The 26402-nt window shown below is 40.8% G+C and overlaps 1 protein-coding gene across 1 annotated transcript in view; it reads left to right on the top strand.

Moving 5' to 3' along the window:
- Positions 1-4173: 4173 nt before the first annotated feature.
- The window catches only part of LOC137208479 (talanin), a 66011-nt gene continuing 43782 nt past the window's right edge, over positions 4174-26402 (top strand). Inside the window, exon 1 of the mRNA XM_067708899.1 lies at positions 4174-4231. Coding sequence (XP_067565000.1) covers positions 4174-4231 — 58 coding nt within the window. The remainder of the gene's footprint in view (positions 4232-26402) is intronic.

The raw sequence follows: 26402 nt of genomic DNA, 5'->3' as shown, positions 1-26402 counted from the left end.
CTTTACAGGCTGCTAGGAGCTGAGCAACAGGAGTCTTTCCTGAAAACCTTTTCCATCTTCTCAGTAATCATATTAAATATCTGATTTTGTGTGGGCTGGTCAGAGAAAACATACTTCCCTTTTCACTAAAGACAAGGCATCTCAGCACGACTCGCTGCAATTTGTTCTTTTTTTTTAATTTAAGAGACAAGTCTGATTTCCTTTGAAAACAGTGGTTAATGGACTTAGCATACTAATTCCCATCTAACGCAGCAAACTTCAAGAGTAGGCTTTCATCTGAGCGCAGGTAAATCACAGAATTCTTATACCATGGTATTGAAAAACTCCCATAATTAAATTAAAACCATTTCTTTTAAGCCATTCTACAAAGTAAAGTCAACCTGAATTCCTTGCTTGTACCTGAAACAGTCTGGAAATTTGTCTTCAGCTGCAGCTGATAAATGCCTACCCTTGCTTCCAGAATGCCACATTTCTGATACAAATCTTTCTTGTTGGTTTGTTTGACCATCCCCTGCCTCAGGAAGAAACCTGGAAGGTCCTGCATGGGCAAGTACGGTCAATGGTGCAGCTGACTGGAGCCAACTGAGCCAATAGTGCCGTTTTGGTACAGTGTTTTGTTGGCTATATCATCTGCAATGCGGTTGGCCAGAGTGGGAGGACTTGGGAGTATCCACAGGAAGTGGATATTTCCTGACCAGCTCATCCCTTGCCGACTCTCCAGCATTTTCTTGTCTACAACTAAAACGTTTTGCCTTGTATGTTCCTAAGGCCTCTTGAGACAGTGGGCACTTTTTTCCTTCATTTTTCAACTTGTGCCAAATGTGTCAGGAGTTAAGTCCATAATGCATAGATCTTGGCCCCAGATGTTTTAAGGATGTGGCCTCTTTGTCTCTGGCTTCATAGTAATCAAATGTATCTGCAAATCTGACCCTTTAAGAAATTTTGGCTTGGTGCCTTCTGTAGAAATGAGAACGCTATTAAGAGGAGACTGAGAAGATAGGCCTGACAAACTCTCCCCTTCCAATGACCCCAATAAGAATAAAAGAGAGTGCAAGCCATCTGGATTGGCTGTCCAAGAAGAGGACTAAGATGAAGCACCCTCAGTCTCTTCCTTAGTACCCAGCACCGGCTTTCACTTCACCTCAGGCTAGGTCCTAGACTAAGCAGGGCCACCACATCTGGCCAAAGAGGTCAACTCCTCATAAACTCTGAAGTTATGCAGTATGCAATCTGCCCAACTGTTCATGGTGGCCCTATTGTGGGAGTGAGGCTTCCCTGGTTTCTCTTGCTACACCTAGACCTAGACCTAGAAGATCTGCTTTTAGCCCCAACTCTCTCTCTGTATAAACTATTCCTGTGAGGCCTCAGTTTCTTTGCCTTAAAAAAGACGGGAGATCCCTACCTCAGAAAGCTTTTATGAGACTGAATGAGCTGGCAATAGAGACTTAACATTACTTGGGAAAAGTCTTTCCCAAAGACAGTATAGCATTATTTTCAAGTTGGCACTAACAAAATAACTCTTTGGGAATGAAAAATTTACCCATATGAGCTAAACTAACTTATTCCATGTGCTGGGACAACCACGGATATTAGCAAGTGCTAATGTGCTCAGGGTCCCCAAGAAGTGAGGTTGACTTCAGATCAACCATGCTTTTGGAAAATTATGGATCATAGGTGGCCTTGAATTATTATTACCCCTTTGTACTGATAGGATTCTTGAGTTGACTGAAACTTTCATTATTGTTAGAGTCAGCCTCATTAGGAAACGCTGTAGGCTATAAGAGAAGGTTGTCTTCAAGTACCAGATGGGTTCAGAGAGCAGGGATGGAGAAGCAATGCAAAGAAAAGGAAGTTCACAGGACCAATGATAGTTTCTTGGGGAGGAGTAACTGGATTGGCTTTGAAGGGAAGATTCTGAGAGCTCAGAAGCAGATAAGACAAACATGAGAGATTGCATGGCAGAATAAAAGTTTGGTCTGTTAGTGGAATAAACAGTTGATTGGAATGGAGACCATGCATTTGGGGAGTGAGAGATTCTGGTTAGTGGGGTGGAGTCATCACAGACCACAGAGGGCTAGGAAAGAACGATGGGGCCTGCTTGGCGCTCAGACACCACTGAATGTGTACTTTCCACAGTCATCAAACCAAGTATGCAGGGGAGAGCCTGTTCCTTCACCTAGAGAATCTTAAAACTTTCTTTTTCTGCATGGTCTGGTGCTTCTCTCTCTCTCTCATTTCCCATGTGGGGACACACACTGCTTTGTCAAATAAACAGTCCCTTCCTCAAGGGGTGTTCAGACTGGAACTTGTTTTCAAAAATGTGTCTGTCTCCCAGCAAAAAAAAAAAAAAAAAAAAAATTGACCATCCTAAAATTGCCACCCTTCAAATTAGAAACCAAAGCAAGTTGCTGCAAAGTATCTGTCATTGATAATTCACACTGACACCAAAGTTTGGTTTCTTTAAAAGTTCAAGTTCTTAAACTCTCTTTTCGAGTGGCGTTGAACATTTAGTTAGAACACAGACCTCCCTGAGGTGGGGTGTGTTTTTGTGATGCAGCACCTGTGTCAGGAACACACCAGCGCAACCTCAGCAGCATGGACTTCATAGCGGCCGTGGACCAGCCCTCAAAGGGCGAGACCACTACATCTTTCCACAGTTGCCTCCTCAGGATAGGTAATGTATGGAGTATGAGTTTCAGCCAAAACTTTGTTGGTTGCAAGGAGAGGAAACTCAACCAAGCTTATATAAAAGTTGTAAAGATACTGAGATGCCACTGAATAAATTTCAGCCAGTCCTCAATGGAACTGAGCTTGAAACTGGGAGCCACCAGGGAGCAGGTAGCTTCTCTGTCTCTCTGGAGCAGCACAATCCCTCATCTGCTTTCCTCTGTGTTTGCTTCATTCTTTACCCCTCAACATACTCGACTCTCATTGCTCACAGCAGTTACGTTCTCTAAAATTGACACAAACATCGAATTAGCAAATAGAGAACCATTACTCCTAGGGGAAATACAGGATTAGGTTCCTGCAAGCCTCTGGTCACAACACTTGCCAACCGATCAATCCATAACCTGGCTTTATGTGTATTTCTGTTTTAAGGCACCTTACTGTTGATTCATTAACACTGAACTCACAACCAACAGCACTACAACCTGAAGGAAGCTTATCTAATACATGTATTTTCTCTGGAAGGAGCGTCACAGCCTTCTTGAGCTTAGAAACGCTAGACAGCTCTTTAGGACTACACTACACTTGGGGGTCATTTTAAACAGTGAAGTCACCAACAAAAAGTATAAAAATGTGAAAAACGTGGTACTAAAGAAACCGTGGAAAGGACACTTGTTTATAGCACGAGAGCTGAAACAAGAAGGCAGAGTACCTCCCTGTTCGACCTCAGCTGGGAATGCGGCGCTGGATGACCCAAATTTTTCACCATTTTGCTCATGTCTGCAAATGACTGCAAAAGCACCGCAAGTACTGATTTGGGGGTTACAAATAAATTTTAGCAAGTAAACAAATGCACAAATAGAGAACAAGCGGATGATAAGGATCGATGGACTGCAGCCTCTTCTCTTGGCTCAGGGTTTCTGCTTCCCCATACCTTCAGCTTTCTCTGTGGCTTTCATGCCCCAACCTCCAGCTTCAACCCTGACCTACATGGTCTTTCCACTGTTCCCACGGCTAAATGTCTCAGTCGCTTCACGTCTCCTTGCCAAATCCCCTCAGAAAGAATCTGTGTGCCCTAGCCTTGCTTTTGAATTAGTTTCATTTGGCTTCATTAGTTTCATCTGTGGTCCAATCATCTAGTGTACCGGCAGGGGTAGTGGATGTGTTTTCAGGAACTCAAGTGGTACACAGACTCCTTCAGGCCCGCGCGTGGGGCATATTAACCTGTCACTGGCAAAGCCCACTGGGGTGCCCGGAGTGGGGTGAGGGCGTGAGGGGTGGAAGGGTGAGAAGTGGGGAATAAGATGGAATCTAGGTGGTAAGAAAAGGTCTAACCTCTTTTGTGCCTTGTCTGGTTTCACTTGCCTGTAGGGTGCTGCGTTGCCGAAGCCTTGCCCCTGGCGCTTCAGACCGGAGTTCCTAGCACGGCCAAAAAAAGGCTGTGCTGACACCTCAGCTCCGTGGCCAGGCGTGTGGAGAAGCGCTGCGCCGGGGACTCAATTCAAGATGGCGGCGGCGGTGGGCCGTGTGCAGAGACCGCTGTGCCCCGCGCTTAAGGCTGCAGGTCCGTGAGCAGCTCGCCTGTGCCCACTGCAAGAACTCCGCCCCCTCCCTGCTGACGAGACCCCTATAAAGCAGCCCCGCCCACAGCCTGTGGGGAGGGCGTGGACTCTAGAACACCTGCTCGCGTCTCTCCATCTTTGCTCAAAGAACAAAACTTTCCTTTGCTTCTGAACAGAACTTGGTCTCCTTCTATTGGCATGAGTGACTCGGGGCAGGAGGACCCTTGCTGGGGCCTGACTCGAAAGGGTAAGTGACAAAACCAAAAAGAGAAGGTGGCGATAAAGTGGCTACTTTCCCCGGATATTTAAACCTCAAGAGTACCAGGAAACATCCCTTTTCCCTTTCTTTCTGAATTTTCCCCAAATTCTTACTGATGTCTAAAATTTCCTTCATAAGGACAAGGATTGTCCTTTCGTGGTTGGAGAGATAGGTCTTAAACTGCAAAAATACAGTGGAAGTGTTAAGGGAAGATAACGTTGATTCTCACAAAGGTGTAAATGGCTAATAAGTCATCTTTCTGAAATCAGGAATTGCAGAAGATAGGAGAGGAAGATGCACTTTGGAGCAGAAAGCAGCACAGAAAGGGCAAGCAGAGAGCTCTCAGGGGAAATGGCATCCGGATCCCAGTTTTACCTGGGCCAGTATTTGCTTGCTTGTTTGTCTTGTTTTTGTCTTCTTGCCCCAACCCCCCAAGAGTGTCTCAGTGAGGGGGAAACCCCTGCAGCATCTAGTGGTCCATTACTATGCCTGTAGGAAGCTTTGAATGAAACCCCAGAGCAGTCAGGTCTGAACTTTTCCAAACTTTACCAACTATCTCAGCAAAAACTTCAAACTCACATGGAGCTAGACAGAAATTCAGTTAACAGGACTCTGCCTCTTTAAATGCAGTTTAGCAACTATCTTTCTCCTTTCATTTGAGCTTTCTCTTATAATCTTATTCCAACTCCAGTGTATCAAAGTACTTCTTCTAAACAAACACAAATAAACCTAATAACAGATCTCTTTCAAAGATGCCAAAAGACTAAAAATTTTCTATATCTCATGACTCCAGAAAAGGAGGAAGGGAGAACAGCAACATAGAGAAATCACCCTCATGGAGGCAAGGAGATAGTAAGTTAAAGCTACACAAGTGAAAATGGCACATGGATGGTCCTTCCTGGCTGGAAGAGAGGGCAAGCCATGGGGAGGTGAGGTGACTGGAGTTCAGGGAGGTGGGTCGGAGTCAAAGGGATGGAGGCAGGGGAGTCTGGTGAACGATTCCTATTCTACCGGGTAGTTGTTTAACTGTAGCCTTTGATAAGAAGAATGATATAGGAGAACCAATGTCGAAGAAAATTTATTCCTAGAGAAGTGGGGAAGTTCAGGCTATGACTTCAAGAACTGGAGAGATTTGGAAGCCACTACAACTGGGAATTAACCGAGGTTTAAAATCCAGTGCCTGACAACAGGCCAGGCTGAGAAGGGCTCATAACATTATAAAAAGGTCTCATAGACTTTAGGGCTAGAACGATAGTGGAATCTGTTTCCCGGTATCAGTCCGTATTTGGGATTGCTTTACCCAATGTAAGTGACGGGACATTAATGTCAGAAAAGCATATGCCTTCTTCCTGCAACACATCATGTGTCCCCACCAAAAACTTTTCTTCCCTATTGTCCTGGTGTCATATCCTGGCATCCTAAAAGGGTGGGAGGGGGTAAGATTATATAACTGTCTGAAGTATTACAGAACATAAAACAATAAATAAGCTATGTAAATTGTGAAACATGAGTCCGGACTCTCTTTGTTCTGCATCTTTATAACTGCATTTAAAAAAATTACATTTTTTCCTTTCATGATAAAAATCTAAAACAAAAAACAAAATTTTAAAAAAACCTCTAAGTGCCCTCTCACAGGGAAACCTATTTTATCACATCAGATTATGCCTTGGCAACTGCTTTGAAATAATAGGCAACATTTTTGAGAGTCTGTTGTGTGTCAGGCACTCAAAACCACCTACTTCTACACCTACTTTAAAGATGAGGAAAACGAAAATAGAGAGGTTAAGTGACTTATCCATGGTCACCCAATTACTAATTGTCAGAGCCAAGACTCAAACTTAGGGCTACTTCTGTCCAAAGTCCATGCTCTTACCTATTACTTGATACCATCTCCCCAGTCTTCCCTAAGAGCAGGATTCTCAAGAGACCAACAAAAGCAAGGCTGAGGTTGGCTACGTGCCCTACAACCAGCTGCCACTCATGTTACAAATGGAAACTTCCTGCTACAAATCTCCAGGCATTACCAGTATCTTTCTTCTGCTCACATCCTGATGACTGAAGAACAGACTTTGAAGCTCCTAGGCGCAACCTACAACCTACTCTTGATAAGGAAAGAGAGATATTAAAATATAAAACAGCAGCAGGTCTTAGGGGAGAGTATTTGTACTCACATTGACTATTAAAAAATCTATCTCTAAGAATAGGTTTGGAGCAAAAAGAATGAAGCCAAAACTTTGATAGAGATACAGATGACTAAACAGGCTAAAACTAATCTTGAAACTAAGGATTTAAAAATATTAGGGGAGGGCTTCCCTGGTGGCGCAGTGGTTGAGAGTCCGCCTGCCGATCAGGGGACATGGGTTCGTGCCCCGGTCCAGCAGGATCCCACATGACGCAGAGAGACTGGGCCTGTGGGCCATGGCCACTGAGCCTGCGCATCCGGAGCCTGTGCTCCGCAGCGGGAGAGGCCACAGCAGTGAGCGGCCGGCGTACCGCAAAAAAAAAAATTAGGGGAGAAGAGATCTTTCGAGCCTTCAGATAAGAGTTAAGTTTTAGGGATAAATATTTTGTTTAAATCAGACCTGGGATAAGTGATGGAGATACAGTGACAAAAAGACAAAGTCTGTGCCCCTTAGGAGATTACAGATTGATTAGAGAAGGAACACAAGAATATAAAAGGTCAGCTCTGAAGTTTGATTGAAAATAAATATTTTTGGTTAAAAGATAAAATGATATAATGATTTCAATAGATTCAGAAAAAACCATTCAGCCAAAAAAAAAAAAAATCTGCTATTCATTATTAACAAAAAAGAAATAACTCTTGGGAAATAGGAATAAAAAGAAACTTCCTTTAGGACTTCCCTGGTGGTGCAGTGATTAAGAATCCACCTGCCAATGCAGGGGACACAGGTTTGAGCCCTGGTCCGGGAAGATCCCACATACCGCGGAGCAACGAAGCCTGTGCGCCACAACTACTGAGCCTGCGCTCTAGAGCCTGCGAGCCACAACAACTGAGCCCATGTGCTACAACTACTGAAGCCTGTGCATCTAGAGCCCGTGCTCCACAAGAGAAGCCAACACAATGAGAAGCTCACACACTGCAACGAAGAGTAGTCCCTGCTCTAGAAAAAGCCCGCGTGCAGGAACAAAGACCCAACGCAGCCATAAATAAATAAATAAATGTGACATTAAGCCTGCTACTTAAAAAAAAAATAAGAAACTTCCTTCATTTGAGAAAGGATAGCTACTAAATCCATCCAAAATCATATTTAATTCTGAAATTTTATATACATCCTTATTTAGTTTAGGAATAAAACAAGAATGTCTACTACCACAATATAAGAAAATAAGAAAAGAAGCTATGAAATAAGATATAAGACTGCAAAGGAAGAGATTTTCATTATTTATATTGATAGTTTATTGCAAAAAGCTGAAAGAATCAATGTACAAACTTTCATAAATAACAAAAGAGTTTAGCAGGGTAGCTGAATACAAAAGCAAAACAGAAAAATCTAGTAATAATATTTGGCAACTGTATAGCACTTCATGCATTTCAAAGCACTCAGACATGTTCTCATTTACAAAAGATTTCCAAAACCCTGTGTTTGATGTATCATCATCATTATCAGCAGAAGAAGCTGCATCATTCCATTTGACAAATGTGTAACTGAGGCAGAGAGATTGCATTTTTCCCTTTTTTAAAACTGAGAAAATTTATATATGATAATATTCACACATTTTGATGTTATAGTTCTATGAGTTTTGATGAACATATAGTTACATAAGAACTACCACAGTCAAGTTACAGACTAGATCCATTACCCAATTCTGATGCTCATTTGTAGTCAAGCCCTCTCCTCATGCCTGGCCCCTGATACTCATTGATCTCTTTTCAATCCCATAGTCTTTCCTCCCTTCCTTCCTCCCTTCCTTCCTCCCTTCCTCCTTCCCTCCCTCCCTCCCTCCCTCCCTCCCTTCCTTCCTTTCCTTCCTTCCTTCCTTTTTAACTTTAACCTTTATATAAATGAAATCATACAATATGTAGCCTTTTACATCTGATTTCTATCACTTAGCATAGTACATTTGAGATTCACCTTTGTGGTTGCATGTAACAATAGTTCCCTTTTATTACTGAGTAGTAAGTATTTCACTGAGTAGGTAACCCCAGAGCTTGATTATCTGTTCACCCACTGAAGGATATTTGATTGTTTCCAATTTGGGGTGATTATGAACAAAGTCACTTAAACATTTGTATCCAGGTTTTTATGTGAACATAACTTTCCATTTCTCTTAAGTAAATGCCTAGGAGGGGGATAATTGGGTCAAATAGTAAGAGTATGTTTATCTTTATAAAAAACTGCCAAACTGTTTTCCAAATTGGCTGTATCATTCTGCATTTCCACCAACAATGTGTGAGAGTTCCAGTTGCTCTGCATCTTTGTCAACACTTGGTATTGTCAGATATTTTTAACTTTAGCCATTCTAATAGGTGTGTAGTATTATCTCATTATGGTTTTAATTTCCACTTTTCTAATGGCTAAGGATGTTGAGCACCTTTTCGTGTGCTTACTTGCCATATGTATATCTTGTTTAGTAAAGAAACGAGATGGTGGGAAAATATCTGTTCAATTTTTTTGCCCATTTTTAAAAAGTGGGTTGTTTTCTTAATGAGTCATAAGAGTTCTTTCTATATTCTGTATACAAGGCCTTTATCAGATATGTGCTTTACAAATATTTCTCCCAGTCTGTGGCTTGTGTTTTCATTTGGTTAAGTGTCTTTTGTAGAGCAGAAGCTTTTGATTTTGACGAAGTTCAATTTGTGATTTTTTTCTTTTATGAACTGTGCCTTTGATGCTGCATTTAAGAACTCAGTGTCTAATGTCACGAAGATTTTCTCCTAAGAACTTATAGCTGGTTCCTGATGAAACCAGTCCTAAAAATTAGATTCTCAGTGCCTTCACTCATTATTCTATTTTACCACATCATGATCATATAAGGAAAGTTTCGTAGATTAAGAAATAAAAGAATAATTACAATGTGGCTTTTGAACATATAGACAGGGCTATGTCATTTAGCAATTAATTTTTCTCTAAATTTCTCATATATGTTGCTTTGCCTCAACTACTCAAGTGAATGTCTTGAGAGTAAGGACCAGGGTCTGTAATGACTACCATGCCCAGCACTTTGGGCCCAACGGGAGACACACAAACATATTATGTACCCAGTGATGCAGCAGACTTCATTCACTGACTGAAGGTAACATTCTGGACTCTTCTCACTCTGCTAACCCAGAGGTCAAATCAGTCCTTCAGCTGGATCAGGCACTAGACCAGAGTCACCCTATTCCCTGGATGGGGCCACCCTCTGAGTGACTGCATAGAGGAGTTAGCACCCCTTAGATGACACTAAGCACACAGTAGTCACAGGCCCTCAAATTAACTTATTCGTTGTAGCAAAAGACAAACAAAAACAGGTTTATTAATAACTTGAAGAATTTGAGACACTGGAAAGGAAAACAACAAAAATTGTGAGGAATCTGATAAATAGGCCAAGCCTGCTAGAAACAAAAGTAGGTAAACAAGAGTTTCCATGTAAGTATTATGGGAATAAATGGCCGAATTGAAAGTTCAATAAATTGTCCTAAAAGTATTCCAGGAGTCACTGTCATAACTTGGATTAGAACTCAAAACTCCTCATTCTGAGCCTGATGACAAATCACCAGAGCCAGGAACATCTGCTCTGGGGCTAACAAATCCTTCCATGATGTAATTTCTCAGAAAGTGAGCTCCAACATTACACTCCTTTGGTGCTGTTGGATTGTTATCTCACTCAGCAAAGAAAAGGTGAGTTAATGTTATCTTCATTTTCAGTTCGAGAGTGGAAACAAAAGGCAAATAGAGTCATAATGGTATGTGTGACTAGGGAGAGGGAGTGGGTGGAATGAAGGCCCATATTCCTCTTGAGAAGCATAATATATCACAAAAATCAACTATATAAAACAGAATATAATCAACTATATAAAACAGAATAAAGCAAACTCCTCCATTAAAAAAATTAAATCCTGGGAGAAGGCAGAATTGAGAAGCTTATTAAAAATGGCTTTTTCTATTTAAAACGGCCTTGTATTTCATCAATGAGAAAGTATGGTTTCAAAAATGTTTTGAAGAGCAGGGTTTACTGAGACAGGATTTCTAAATAAACATACACTTGTAAGAATACAGACTTTCTAAAAAGATAGACACCTTGTAAGGTAAAATTGAAGGTACTTCGTAATTGACATTCTATTATTACTAAAATTGTTACGGTTTGCCGTGTGAAAATAAAATTTCAAACCAAGTGGAATTAGAACCATCGCGTTGACACATCCAGGAAGGAAATGAGAACTAGGCAGTCAACCTTCTGGGTGTTACTATTAGGATGAAATTGTTTTGTAGTTTAAAAATGACTAAAGATCATCAATTTTATATGGTTCAACCTAATTCTGAACCACAGTTCAATTCCAATGATCCGTTTTCTAGCTATGGTATATTTCTAGTTGAAATATATTTCTTCAACCATTTTCCTGGTTGAAGCCTTTCCTGATGGGCCCAATCATAGACCATGATTCATGGATAACTTGAGGGTTCCTTCCTTCCAGTCCAGCTGAGGGACGACACTGACACCTTCCCCTGTCAACCACCATCATCATCTATTTAAAATAATGACAGCAAAAATATAGCCATGATGGCATATGGCATTAGCACCTCATTTAAGCTGAGATTTTTGGAAATGTTCAATTGTATTACTTCCTTTACTCTGAAGAGACCAAGGTGTCATGTTTGAGCTGCCAAATGTTTTCAGTTTGTTAAGTAAGATATCTCCTATGGGGGCAGCCAAAGAATAGAAACCTCAAAATGCATATGTCACCTTTTGTAGGTCACATATGCAGAGGTCTATCCATTGCCTTTAATTGACTCATTTAATAGAGACTTGAGTAACTATGGCATGCCCAGCACTGTCAGGTACACCCTGGGGATTCCAAAGCTGCTGAATTCCCATGTAGGTAAACAGACAAGATATATATCTACATGGGCTAAATCACATGAGTTGAAAGGTTTTTTTTTTGGCTACACTGTGCAGCTTGCAGGATCTTAGTTCCCCAACCAGGGATAGAACCCGCGCCCTCGGCAGTGAAAGTGCAAAGTCCTAACCACTGGACCACCAGGGAATTCCTTTTTTTTTTTTTTTTTTTTAACATGAGTTGAAACTTAAGTAGCAAAGCAATGCTTTGGGAAGTCATGGTGTAATAAACACACACATGCCAAGAGATTTGTGTAGATAGTGTTTTGAATTTAGGAGAAGGAGGATAGCTCTGTGGCTAGAGAAGTCTAGAGGTAGAATTTTAGCAGAGTTTGAAGAAAGGGTAGCATTGAGAGAGGAGGAGACCAGAAAAAAGACAGTCTACATCGAAGCTACAAGATTAAAAAAAAAAAAAAAAAAAAAAAAAGCATGGTACCAGGATAGTTTATGGGGATGATGAATAACTGTATCCATTATTTATTATGTGGGCAGCCAGGTGTCATCCACCATGGAGCAGTCAGGTATAAATGATGGGCACCCTTATCATTTATTAGTGGAAAAATCCACAATTTCAGAAAAAAAGCAAAGCTTCCTTTGTTCTTTCTCCACCACCCCTGCTCACATCTCCTGACTCTCCCTTGGAGCCTGAGTCTGGGTAATTAGTACTGATCCAAGTTGGGAACTCCTCAATATTTCTGGCAGTGATTCCAGGTTGAAAAGCAGAAGCCACAACTAACTTTGCTGCCTTTATTATCTTTTTAAAGTACTAGATTTTAAGCATTAAAAATGTTGCATTCATGATTGATAACTTCTTTGGTGAATTAAACTGTTAAAATAAATGCAAGCTATTAAATAGTTTCAGAGATGGTCATCGCTTCCCTGTTCAACTCAGAAGCCGTACCCACAGGTGGTTAGCGACCTCACAGGGGACTCCTACCCACCCCTCCAGGGTATTTTTATTTTAAGAGAGTCATAGAGGAGAGGACAATGCTTACTCAAACGAATGAATTTCTCATGGCAGAATTTTAGACACTGGGGCACCTAACTGGGAGAGACAGTTTAGGACAGGAAATCTTTCAAATACCACCATATTCCAAATAACTACTTGAACGGAGGTTAGCCTTCTTCTGCCTTCTCACATGTAAAGGACTAGTGCCAGAACCTCCATTTGACCCTGGACAAGTTTGGGGGCCTATTAAGATATAATTCTGAGACCCAGATTCCTCCAAGAGAAAAAATAATTTTGGCAGGTAAGCAAATGATAGTCACAGTGTAAGCACGGCTTCACAATGGCCAGTATCCATGAGAAGATGCTGCGACCCTTGGAGACGCAAGGTGGCCCAAGCCTGACTTCAGTGAGCTGCTGCCCCAGCCTCCCTCACACCAATGCAGATTCACCGGGACCTGGAACATGGTTATTTGTGCCAGGCCAGGAGTGGCTGGGCTGCCATCATCAGACAACAGGACACTGAACAGGACTTTTCCTGTTGTCCCAGAATTGTTCCAAACAGCAGGCATTCAATACCCTTCCTTCTAGAGACAGTGGACAAAAATGGGAGTTAGACATTCCCCCACCAACTTACTAAGCGTCTGTAGAACCAGCCCTATCATCATCAATGCCAGTCATTCCCCCCACCCCCCACCCCCACCCTGCAGTCCACTCCTCACAGGCAGAGTCCTTGCAAGGGTGAGGGAATCAACAAGGGCCTCCATCAGCCTTGGGAGAATCCGAGGGGCTTGCTACACAGCCTTGCAGGGACAGCACCCGTGTGAGAGGCTATTCCCGGCACCCCTTGGGATTCACCTAAGGTATTATTAAAGGTCAGGAAATGGAATTGAAGGGAGTGCAGTTAATTGCAGCGATTGGGGAAAATATATACTATTGTTCCATGTTAATACATTGTTAAGATTTAGATGGTTCAATAAACTGGTTATAGTCATAAATCCATCACTGCACACTTTATTACATCCATATCACATTCCATCTAAATAACATGCCTGAAACAACTCAAATGCAATGTCTGCTCAGGGCACTATGCAGAAACCTCTTTAACAATAATCATTTAGGGTTCTCCTGATCTCTTTACCCTTAACAAACCTACCTTGGGTTCCTTCATTTATGCTAAAGTATAAAAGACTTTAAAAGTTAATATTAATGCTTTAAGCAATCAGGGGAGGATTACTAGAGCCTTCTAGTTGTCTGTGAATCCCTAATTATAGGCTCTCACTGACAACCCTGTGGTCATTCCCAACCTTGAGGGCTCTCAGCAAGTCTAAGTAATGTCTGTCAGAGCCACTGGGTGGCACTGGCAGGCCTGAGATGTGGGCAAGAGAAAGGACGAAAGAAAGGAAAACAGGCAAGGAGAGAGTCAAGGTGAAAGGGTGGGGATAGAGGGGGGAACAAGAGAGGGAGAGAGATGAAAGAGAGAAAAGAGAAGGACAGTGAGAAATGAAACACTAGGCCACAGGCAGCAACTGCCTTGTGTAGCTTCTCCCTGACACAGAACAATGAGTTGAGCACCTTCTATTCATCTTTATGTTCCCAGGACCTAGCTTGGTGCCTGGCACTCAGCTGATGCTCTGGGTCTGTCGACTGGTGGAATGAATGGTTCTGCACCCCGAGGAAGAGGTCCTCAAATGGGGAGGTTGAGGCAGTGTGTGTCTGAACGCTCCACTTATCGTTCCAGGATACTCAGTTGAAAATTCAAGGAGTAGTACCTCAGTGGGTTCTCAACCAATGGTAAATCTTTGCCTTGTAAAGAGACAAAGCAGGGATATTGGCACACACAGAGGTAAGATTATCTAGGAGTTGACAAACTTACTCTGTAAAGGGCTGGAAGTAAATATTTCAGTCCTTGCAAGCCATGCAGTCTCTGTCATAGCTACTCAACTCTGTCACTGTAGCATAAAAGCAGCCACTCACAAAATATAAATGAATGGGTGTGGCTGTGTGCCAATAAAACTTTATTCATAAATACAGGCAGCAGGTCAGATTTGGCCCATGTTTTCCCAACCCTTCAGTGCTTTGGGTTCTAAGATAATCTTTCTGATTTCTCCAACCTTGCTCTTACATCCTATTTGATCCAATACAACTCTTGGTACGTGACTGTTCACTGGTTTCTCTCTGAATCTCTGTTTTGCTGTATGATTTTAGATGTTAAACACCTTGGGGAAAACTAAGACCCCATACTTTGATGCACCATAAGTATTCCTGTCTTCCTGTCTGATCACACTCAAGGGCTGTCTCAGGGGGTATTCATAGAGAAGACTGTTAGCTTTGAAATTCTCATGGCATGTAGCTTCTGAAGATTCCGCAGAGGCCTAGGTGAATCAATGTGATTAAAAGTTGTAGAACATGAAGTCTTGAGGAATTATACTGCTTGGGCTACAGTGAATCAGACTCAAACCAGTCTGAGAAAGGTCAGTCCCAGCTCAAACTGTGAAGTAACTAGAGTTTGTCTTTAGAAACTTCTAGCCACATATTCTCTACCCCTCCTTTACCAGTATTCAGTGCCCTCATTCATTCCCTTCCCCTCACTCCCATCAAGAACTTGATTCTTCACTTTACTAAAGCGAAAATAACTAATGACAGATTAACTTGCTTCCCATTGAGGGATATTCACATTTTCATGAGGTTGAGAGCACTACAATTAAGGGATGCAGTACTAATCCTGGGACGTCTTACCCCCTGGTGGTGATGTTTTATTTGAACGTGGATTCTACTTTGACCATGGTCAGTGGGAAAATCCAGGAGAAATATTAAGGCCACTGCATATAGCCTTGTGGCTCTGAAGAATTCCATGGAATAGGATGTGAGTGGCATCTTTTGAAATTGTGCAACAGAGTGATGGCCCAGATTATGGGTTATTTGGTGTGTGTGGTGGGGCGGGGCAGTTCCTAAGAGAGAGACCAAGTTCCCTAAGGAACAGATAGCTGAAGTATGGCTTGTACTTTTGAGTTTTCTTCCTGAAGAAATGAAGGAAATTGATACAGGTGAGAGTTTTTGCATGCCAAATGGAATTAAACACTCTGGATCAGATAAAAACGTACTTTCCCAAGAGACAGATCGCTCATACAGTCGATCGTGACTAGATGTGTTGGAGGTCTCTCATGTATTTCAGAATCTCTGTGGCCCCACCTCTTACTCCAGGCACTAAAGCAGAAACCAGTTCCCTGAAGGCTTGGGCCAGCACCCTGCAGGTGCAAGCAAAGAGCACTGTGGTTATACTTCTCACCGCCCCTCTGACCTGCAGGTAGAAGCAGCTCTGCACTCACGCATGGGTTACATGAAACTGTGGAGCCCCCTTGACCAATAGGGGATGAGATCCAGTGGATAAATGCTCCTCCTTCACTCCCCTCATGCAGATGGTTCTGAGACCACATTCTACAAGGTTCCTCAAAAGACCCTGGAGAGATCAAGCACCAGTCACTCCTAGCAGGGGCCAACTTCCGAAAGAATCTTGGTATTGACTCTCTTCTTTCCATGTTCACTCTCCTCGTCCCTCACCTGGTCCTTAGGATGTGACAAATAAATCACTTGCATCAAAGCCTTTGTCTGAGGCTCTGCTTTGGGGGAAACCCAGGCTAAGACACTGTGTTTGTTCATTTGTCATAAGAAAGACTATTGTCTGACACAAGCTGCTATGGGTTATCCAGAGGCAAAATTGCATACTAGTAAAAACACCTTACTCTTGAACTGTAGTCTTCGGAGCACTGTGATGCAAAGCCCTTTTATATACAGGTCTCAAAGACGGGGTTTATCTGTGCTGCCCTTCCCTGTCCTTCCCAACTGCTTACTCTCCCTGGGTGTCAGCATCTTCTCCTGTCTACCTGATCTCTCCAGTGCCAGTTCTGGACACAGGGCCCACCTGCTCAATATCTACTTCCAGCTACAACTGGCCCACTGGCAGCCCCTACAAGGGAAGCAGCTCTGGGCCAGAAGTGGCCACGGGCTGGCTACTGATCAGTCCAAAGCAACATCTGGCCCAAGAACAGCCCATGTGTGGGTTGGTTATGGCCCATCATGTGGCCCATTTTGTGGCCAGGTAAGAAAGGCTCTAACCAACTAGACTGATGTAATTAGCTAGGAAAGGCACTCTGGCTCATTCAGAATTTGGACTTGAAAATATATTAAAGATTAGCTAGTCTACCTTGAGAGTGGAATGGAGCAGATGTGCAGAGAAAAGCAGACTCAACATGGGAAGGAGGCCACACAGGCAAGGAGAGTGGTCCTGAGGTGTTCACAGAGCAATATTAGGCTCTGAACAGCTTTGAAATTCCTGGTTAAGTTCAGATATCCTTAGAATAACTGCCCCTCAGTAGCCTCTCTTTCTTTTTAAGTTGGTCTAAGCCTGTTTCAGCTTTCCTTTTTTTTTTTTTTTTAATAAATTTATTTATTTATTTATTCATTTTTGGCTGCATTGGGTCTTCGTTGCTCTGCACAGGGCTTTCTCTAGTTGTGGTGAGCGGGGTCTACTCTGCGTTGTGGTGCATGGGCTTATCATTGTGGGGGCTTCTCTTGTTGTGGAGCACAGGCTCGAGGCACGTGGGCTTCAGTAGTTGTGGCACGCAGGCTCAGTAGTTGTGGCTCGCAAGCTCTAGAGCACAGGCTCAATAGTTGTGGCACAGGGGCTTAGGTGCTCTGCGGCATGTGGGATCTTCCCAGACCACGGCTTGAACTGCCGTACAATGGCAGGCGGATTCTTAACCACTGCGCCACCAGGGAAGTCCTGTCTCAGCTTTCTTATAAGCAGAAAAACTTAGAGGACCTGGTGCCCCAAACCCTTACCTTTTCCCCTCAAGATCCTGTTTCCTCCCAGGCCAGTAATAAATAATATGTAATAGGTATCATCCCTCCATAGACACAGACTCTCTGCAGGTAGGGCCTCACCTCAAAGCGATGACACTAAGGCACTGGGGGCAGGCTAGCAAGTGAAAGATTAGGGGGGCGTGAGGACAGTTTCGATGCCCCTTGGCTGACCCTGCGGAAGCAGCTGCTCAGATTGCCTCTGTGCAGCTCAAGCCCCATGGTAGGAATTCAGTCCTGGAGAAAATGACAGGGATCTATGCACATCTGGCAATTCTTCCACTTTGGAATGTACATTCCATAGAGGGCTGAGCTTGTGGCTTCTCAGCAGTCTCACCAGTGACTAATGTCCATGGTATAGGGAGACTACATCCTGAATTTTCTGGGATTGTCCAGATTCAAATATGCCATCCTAGGGTTGCTGTAAATCACTGATCTATCCCAGAAGTTCCAATGTTTGGTAAATAGTTTCAAAATAATTCAAATCAGTGGGCATTCCAATAAGTATGTACATGGATTCAAAAGATGAGATTCACACTGGCTGAAGAAATGTTAATTATTCATGGATACACAGATACACTATGTGTCTAAAGCTATCTAATGCAAACTCCCACTTCAATATCATTTGAAATACATTCAAAATCACTGAAATCATTATAGAATTTTATTTTACTGTCAAAGTGTATACAAAGAAAAGGAGGGAAAATATACTTTTAAAGCGATCCTGCTATAGGAATATCCCTTTTGGAAAAAATGTGACAATTCAAAAGTAACATTTTGTCCCAATACACTGTATTTCATCAGTTTTAAGATGCACGTTTATTTAGAATTTTACATCTGTGTAACTAGTGTGTATCTTTTTCAGTTGTTGCTATTGTATATTTTAACTGAAAGCATGTTTTTCTTTCTTAGTGTACATAAAATAATGGTGCATTTTATAATTAATGGCATCTTAGATTCAATAATATACAGTGTTGGTGATGTAAATGTCATTCAAAGTGGAAAATTTGATAATACTTTTTTTTTTTTTTTTTGCGGTACGTGGGCCTCTCACTGCTGTGGCCTCTCCCGTCGCGGAGCACAGGCTCCGGACGCGCAGGCTCAGCGGCCATGGCTCACGGGCCCAGCCGCTCCGCGGCATGTGGGATCCTCCCGGACCGGGGCACGAACCCGTGTCCCCTGCATTGGCAGGCGGAGTCTCAACCACTGCGCCACCAGGGAAGCCCCGATAATACTATTTAAAAAAAATTTTTATTGGGGTATAATTGCTTTACAATGGTGTGTTAGTTTCTGCTGTATAACAGAGTGAATCAGCTATTCACATATATCCCCATATCCCCATATATTCACATATATCCCCATATCTCCTCCCTCTTGCGTCTCCCTCCCACCCTCCATATCCCACCCTTCTAAGGTAGTCACAAAACACCGAGCTGATCTCCCTGTGATATGCGGCTGCTTCCCACTAGCTATCTGTTTTACATTTGATAGTGTGTATATGTCCATGCCACTCTCTCATTTCGTCCCAGTTTACCCCTCCCCCTCCCCATGTCCTCAAGTAGATAATACTTCTTATATTAGATAAACACAAGCTAGCTATCAGCCCTATAGCTTTCAGTGTTATACTGAAGACATTTATTATAAACATATCTTTAAAAATGCAGTTTGTTGCAAATCACATGTCATTCTGTAAGACACAGTTATGGCTCCAGATATTTAGACTGCACCTCTTAAGTTCCACCTTGCTGAAACCTAATTTTTTATCATATGAATGATAAAAAAAGACACTATGGTTCCAGGAGCTTGAGATATTGAGCAAAACATTGTGCCTAACAATTATGATAGATATAGCTTACCCTTAGCATTAAAAAGTTGCCTTTATCATAGTAAGTTACATCTTAGAAGTTAATACTAGAATACTGGCAGAAGGATAGGCATATAGATCAATGGAACAGAACTGAGAGTTCAGAAACAGTTCCTTATATTTATGTTGAATTGATTTTAAACAAAGGTACTAAGGCAATTAAATGAGGAAAGAACAGTCTTTTCAACAAATGGTGCTGGGACAACTGAATATCCTCATCTACAAAGATGAATTTGAGCCCTAATTTAATGCCATATAAAAAAAATAACTCAAAATGGATACTATACCTAAATGATAAGTTTTAGGAGAAAATATAGGAGAAAATCTTTGTAATCTTGAGTTAGGCAGAGTTTTTAGATACGAACCGAAAGCATAATCCACAAAAGAAAAAACTGGTAAACTGGACTTCATCAAAATTAATTTTTTGTGTGCTTTAAAAGGCACCATTAAGAAAATGGAAGAGACAGTCCACAGACTGGGAAAAAAAAAGTCTGCAAATTATATGTCTGATAAGGAAATTGTACCCAGAATATATAAATATCTCTGACAACTCAATAAGAAGAAGACAAACAACCCAAATAAAAAATAGACAGAAGATTTGAGTAGACATTTCACCAAAGAAAATACACATATAATAAACAAGTAAATGAAAAGATGCTCACATATTTAGTTATTAGGGAAATGAAAATTTAAACCACAATGAGATACTATCACACACCTATTAAGCTAGTTTTTTAAAAAGCCCTGAAAATATGAAGTGCTGATAAGGATGCAAAACAACTGGAACTTATACATTTCTGGTACAGCCAATTTGGAAAACATCTTGGCCGTTTTTATATAAAGTTAAACATACGCTTATCATTTGACCCAACAATCCTACTCCTAAGTGTTTACCCAAAAGAAATGAAAACTTATGTTCACACAAAACCTGTACACAAATGTTTATAGTGGCTTTGTTCATAATAACCCAAAACAGGAAAAACCAAAAGCTCTTCAACTCATGAGTGAATAAACAAACTCATCACACAATGGAATACTACTCAGTAATAAAAAGGAACTAACTACTATTACATACTACAAAATGGATGAATCCCCCAAACATTATGCTAACAAATTTATGAATACAGAAAGTCGATTGGTGGCTGCCTGGGGCTGGGGGAAAGAATGGAGGTTGACGGCAAACAAAAATTAAGAATCATTTTTGGGTGATAGAAATGATCTAAAACTGGATAATGGAGATGGTTGAACCACTCTGCAAATTTACTAAAAATCATTTAACTGTACACTTATAATGGATGAATTTGTGGATATTTCATATAAGTGGAATTATACAATTATATTAAATGAAGCTTTTTTTTTAAAAGTTAACACTGGAGTTAACATGAAAGTTTTTGACCTTGACATCCTGACTAGTTAGACAAGTAACTAATGTTTTGTTTTTGTTTTTGTCTTCTATTATGAGTCGTACTACACTTCTTGATAAGATTATTGCTACTGTCATATACCAGTACTAATACTCATTTTGGAGGTGCAAAACCATGTAAGTCTTATCTAAGGGTATTTTTTGGAAATTATCAAACAACTGTAGCATAACATTGGTGAGAATAGATGCCAATGGCACAAGCTTGAAACAATTATATGTATAACACATCTGAAGTTCTTCCAGTTGATGTGGAAGTTGATATTATAAAATATTGAAATGTCTTCATATTTATACACTACAATTAGATACACTGAAACATTTTTTATTTTATGTAACTGCTTTGCAGACCAATTTGATTATGTTTGAATATAAGATCTTCAAGATTTATGGGTATCCTTGAAGGATAGCAATAATATTTCAACTTCTTTAAGGTTAACTTTATCAGTTAAAAATGATGAATGGCTATTAAGAAAATTTTCAGAGATTCTGAGTCATAATTTTCAGACTTGTTGTATTGATTAGGTCAAGATAAGTGTTGTAACAAACAACTTCCAAATCTCAGTGGCTAAAGACAATAAAAGTTTATTTCTCATTCATGTCATGGTTCAGTGGAAGCCACTTTTTTGAGATAAAATTAACATACCATGAAATTCATCCTTTTAGAGTGTACTATTCAGTGTTTTTTTAGTATACTCACAAAGCTGTACAATCATCATCACTATCAAATTTCAAACCCCAAAAAGAAATCCCATATCCATTAACAGTCACTCTCTATTACTCCCTACCCCCAGCCCCAGGCAAGCACTAATATACTCTCTGTTTCTATGGATTTGACTATTCTCAATGTTTCATATAAATGGAATTGTACAATATATGGTTTTTTATAACTGACTTCTTTCACTTATTACAATGTTTTTGAGGTTCATCCATGTTGTGCCTATAATAGGTAGTTGTAATGTATCATTTCTTTATTATTTTTATTGCCAAATAATATTCTATTATATGGATATACCACATTTTGTTTATCCATTCCTCAGTTTATGGACATTTAGATTGTTTCTACTTTTCGGCCATCATTAATTACACCGCTATGGAAGTTCTTGTACGGGCTTTTGCATGGACATTTGTTTTCAAGTCTCTTGGGTATATACCAAGGGGTGGAATTGCTGGGTCATATGGTAACTCTATTTTCACAGTTGGAGAAGAAACTGCAAACTGTTTTCCAAAGTGGTTGTACCATTTTACATCCCACCAGCAATGTATGAGGATTCTAAATTTCCATATCCATACCAACATCCATTATCTGTCTTTTTTATTTTAGCTATCCTAGTGAGTGTGAGTGATGCCTCATTGTGGCACTGATTTGCATTTCACTGATGCTAATGATGTCAAGCATCCTTTCATGTACTAACTGTTCATTTGTTTATCTTCTTTGGAAAAACTTCTCTTCAAATCTTTTGCTCACTTTTGAATTGGGTTATTTTTCTTTTTATTGTTGAGTTGTAAGACTTTTTTACATATTCCTGAAATAAGTTACTTATCAACTTCCTTGATTTGTAGATATTTTCTTCCATTCTGTGATGGTCTTTTCACTTTCTTGATGGTGTCTTTTGAAGGACAAAAGTTTTAATTTTAATGCAGTGTAATTTATTTATTTTTGTCCTTTTAGAAACCATTACCTAAATCCAAGGTCACAAAGATTTACTCTTATGTTTTCTTCTAGGAATTTCATAGTTTTAGCTCTTACACTTAGATGTATGACCCATTTTGAGTTAATTTTTATATAAGTGTGAGGTATGAGTCCAACTTCATTATTTTGCATGTGGTTATCCCAGCGTCATTTGCTGAAAAGACTATTCTTTCTCCATTGACTTTTCATGGCATTCTTGTCAAAAATCATGTGACCATAACTGTAAGGGTTTTTTTCTGGACTCCCAATTGCACTCCATTGATCTCTGTGTCTATACCTATGCCAGTACCACACTGTCTTGATTACTATAGTTTTATAGTAGGTTTTGAAATTGGGGAATGTGAGTCCTCCAAGTCTGTACTTTTTCAACATTGTTTTGACTATTCTACATCTTTACCATTTGTTTTTACAATCCAATTTACAAAATTAGAGAGGGAAAAGGGCAGGGTGGGGCAATGTTCAGATGGAAAACAGAAATTGTTGGCATTAGAAGCCAAATATGAGTATGTATGCTGGTATAAGAATTTTAAAGAGAAGCCTATTTTTGCTTTACAAAGTAAAAATTCTCTAAGAAAATTGTTATTGATAATAATTACCATGATCTGGAATTTTACAGCTCTTTTCAAGGAAATTATATATGAAGTTTTAATTATGAAGACCTTGAGGACAGAAAACTTACTAGTCTTCATCAATTATCCTTGGTTTATTTGGATGCAAAAAGCCCTAAAAGGAAAAAAAAATTCTTTTTGCAAACCTTTAACTGCTTCGTTATAAAAATCCTACTGTTAAAGGATGTTGTGTCCTTGATATAAAGGCAAACTTGGTAGCCAATTCACACAACGTGAAATTATCTACAAATCAGAAGATATTGGTGCCTAGAATATTGGCATTCCAATATTCCTGAATGCTAAATCAGGAAATGTACACACTTGCCGCTTCACTTCTGAATAGAGGGGTAGACAACTCATTGGTGACCTTTGAAATGGTAAAATATAACTTTAGTTTTCCTAATGATTACTCAGAGATGTACCCAAAGGTGACTATAAAGAACTGTAAACAAATAATATTGAGCAAGTGGAGAGGCTGCACCAAGTGGTAGGAAAAATACAGATGGGCTTTAGGATTAGACAGCTGTGTATTTCAAATGTGGACTTCTTACTGGCTTTGTGAACTTCGGAACGACATTAAGCTTCAGTTTTGTTATCTTTAAAAACTGGTAAATAGCTCTTGCAGGATTGCTCTGAAGATTAAGTGATTAAGTGAGGCAAGAGATGAATATGAACGTGCCCAGAAAAATACCTGTCACAGAGCAGGCCCTCGATCTTAGTTTCTTTTTTTCAAATACATACAAGTAGATGAATGATGAAAAATGCCATACAAATAATACGTTAACTGAATGATTACGATAAATTTTTAATTTCTTCCCATGAAGTATTATTCTTTTAAATTAAAATAAAGAATCTGTCAAGTAAGATTCACAAAACATGATACTATTTTTATATCTTTCAGAATTTTCCTATAAATAAATCATTTTTAAAAAGCTTCTTTTGTCAGCTCAATTGCCCTAACTCTTGGTTAGGAAAATTATGTTCCTTTAAAACTTTGGGAGTCTGTGGACACCATATATTCAACAATCAAGCTTCAAGTTCTCTCGAGGAAGTGAGACTACCAGAAAACAGGAAGTTAAATGTGTGTAAAAGTATACATCCTGGTTGCTCATCTGAAGATGAGGATGAGGTCTCTGTGTCTGAGATCAAGTCTATGGTAGAAGGCCAAATGCCCCTGATTTTAAACGATAGCTTATATTGCACAAGGAAATCTGTTTTTGTTTGTTTGTTTTTGTTTTGTTTTGTTTTTCGGCTGTGCCATGTGGCTTGTGGGATCTTAGTTCCCTGATCAGGGATGGAACCCAGGGCACGGCAGTGAGAGCACCAAGTCGTAACAACTGGACCGCCAGGGAATTCCCAGGAAATCTGTTTTGTTTTTTTCTGGTGCACCATTGTTTCCTTGACAACAGTACCTGGCACACATCAAGCGGTCAATAAATATTGTTGAATGAGTGAAATACTGTTGATGATACAGCCGGTATCATCTGGTCCAGTAGTTTTCAAACATGTTTTTAGCTGTGGGCTCTTTATTCAAACAAAATATTTAGTGGACATCCAATATGATAACACAGATGTAAGAGAAGCCTCTCTGTCCATGAGACAGACTGAGGGGACCTCACCCCAATATCCTCTAGATTCTGCAGGGCATTCCTGGGAACCCCCAATCTTGTCAAACTCCTCATTTCAGAAATGGAAAGAGTAAGGCTAGAGAGGAGCAAGATTTTTCCAGAGCTACACAGTGGAGCCTAAAAATTCACTCTCGAAAATTCACTTTGGGAATCCCTGTGCCTGTGGGGAAAAGGGCTCATTGCACTGAGTGTTAGACTTACGGGAAGGGCATGTGGACACCCTAGGGCCATCCAGGTGGCCTCAAGATAGGAGCTGGTATCGGTTGCTTATCCAATTTTTGGAAGTACAACTCCTTGTATGGTACAATCAAGGGCTTCAAGCTGTCTCTCTGAGGGCTCTCTGACAGTAAGACTCTGTTTTTCGGCCATAACTGTGTGACCTCCCAGCTCTTCACACAGGAAGGAAAGTGGTCCCCAATACATACATCCTAAAGTTATCCCTAAAAGAAAGAGAATATGAATTATTTGGGGACTGCTTGTGTCAGATAAGTGGATGAGAATTTAGCAGCTGAATTAGGAGCTGGATTTGGTAACTCTAGACTCCCTCCAAATAAGAGATTTTATGAGCATCCAGCCAATGATATTAATTAGTTACGTGTGGAAGAGACATCTCAACCTTCTTCCTTGGGTCTTGTATTTCCTCAGGTCATGCCATATCTGCTCCTTCACCCTCTCACCTTTCCTATTCCTTTCCTATTCCTATTCTGCTCCTTAGATGCAGCATAGGGTCTGCACCATGAGGGCCCACACCCAGCCACTTCTTTTCCTTCTCCATCTTGTCAGCAATGGGTCAACCCACCCAGGGGACGCAGCTCAGGATCTGCCCCTTCCCTTTAGCCTGGCACTGACTGCCTCCCTCTGCAGTCTCTGCTGCCATCTCTGGCTCCTTCTCCTCCATTATGATGGAGAAAGAGAAAAAGAGAGGCAATCGGATTCCCTCACAGGTGGGCACTACAAAGTCACAGGGCTGAGATTCACGTGTGATTCAATCCTAGTCACCAAAGCCATTTTTCAATTGCACAGTCCTGAATAATATACGGCCTCTTAACGGACACACAACAACACCCTAAGTCTAGCTGTTTGAAGATATCCACGAGATACCTGGGAGAGTTCTACCACCCTGGCAGGTTCTCAGTGTAGTTTGGGGGCAGTGTGCCTGGAGTCCCTGATGTTTCTCCAGTTGGCCTAAAGAGGGAGCTGTTTCCTTAGAATGCCTGAGGGAGAGGGCCTCCCAGCCAGCCTGGGGGTTTGCAGGACCAAAGCAGCTGGGGCTATTCTTAACCTTCCTATGTCACCAAACAAACTCCATCTGCAGTTTTCTCATCTTTTAAAAAAAATTAGTGTCCACTAATTTGATAAGAGTTCTAGTAGATCTAGTAGATTGCTAAGTGTCAGGAGAGCTGGATTAGGAGATTTGGAATCCTGTCCCAATGGTACTAACCAGGTGTCTTTGGGCAAGTTATGTTACCACTCAGGTCACTGTCCGCACCTGTAAAGTGGGAACAGGGGCACAAGCCCAGCCTATTTCACTGGGCGATTAAGAGGACTGATTGTGCTTAGAAAGGGTGTCATGTCATAACTAAGAGGGTGAGCACTAGAGGCTGAAAGATCAGTTTTGAAGCAATCACTAGCCACATGGCTTTGGCCAGGTTTCTAACCTCTTCACCTCTTAGGTTTTACATTTATAAATTTGTAAATCTCATTCGCACTAAACTCTTAGGATTGCTGTAAGAAATAGATGAATAAAATGCATGTGACAGGTTAATAGGGCTGGTACATGGTAAGCTCTTAATAAATGGTAACTTTAAGAAAATATAACTATTGAAGCAAAAATGT

Source organism: Pseudorca crassidens, chromosome 16, assembly GCF_039906515.1.
Source record: "Pseudorca crassidens isolate mPseCra1 chromosome 16, mPseCra1.hap1, whole genome shotgun sequence".
Taxonomy (NCBI): Eukaryota; Metazoa; Chordata; class Mammalia; order Artiodactyla; family Delphinidae; genus Pseudorca; species Pseudorca crassidens.
The sequence above is the reverse complement of the archived record's forward strand: the minus strand, read 5'-3'. Positions and strand labels throughout refer to the sequence as shown.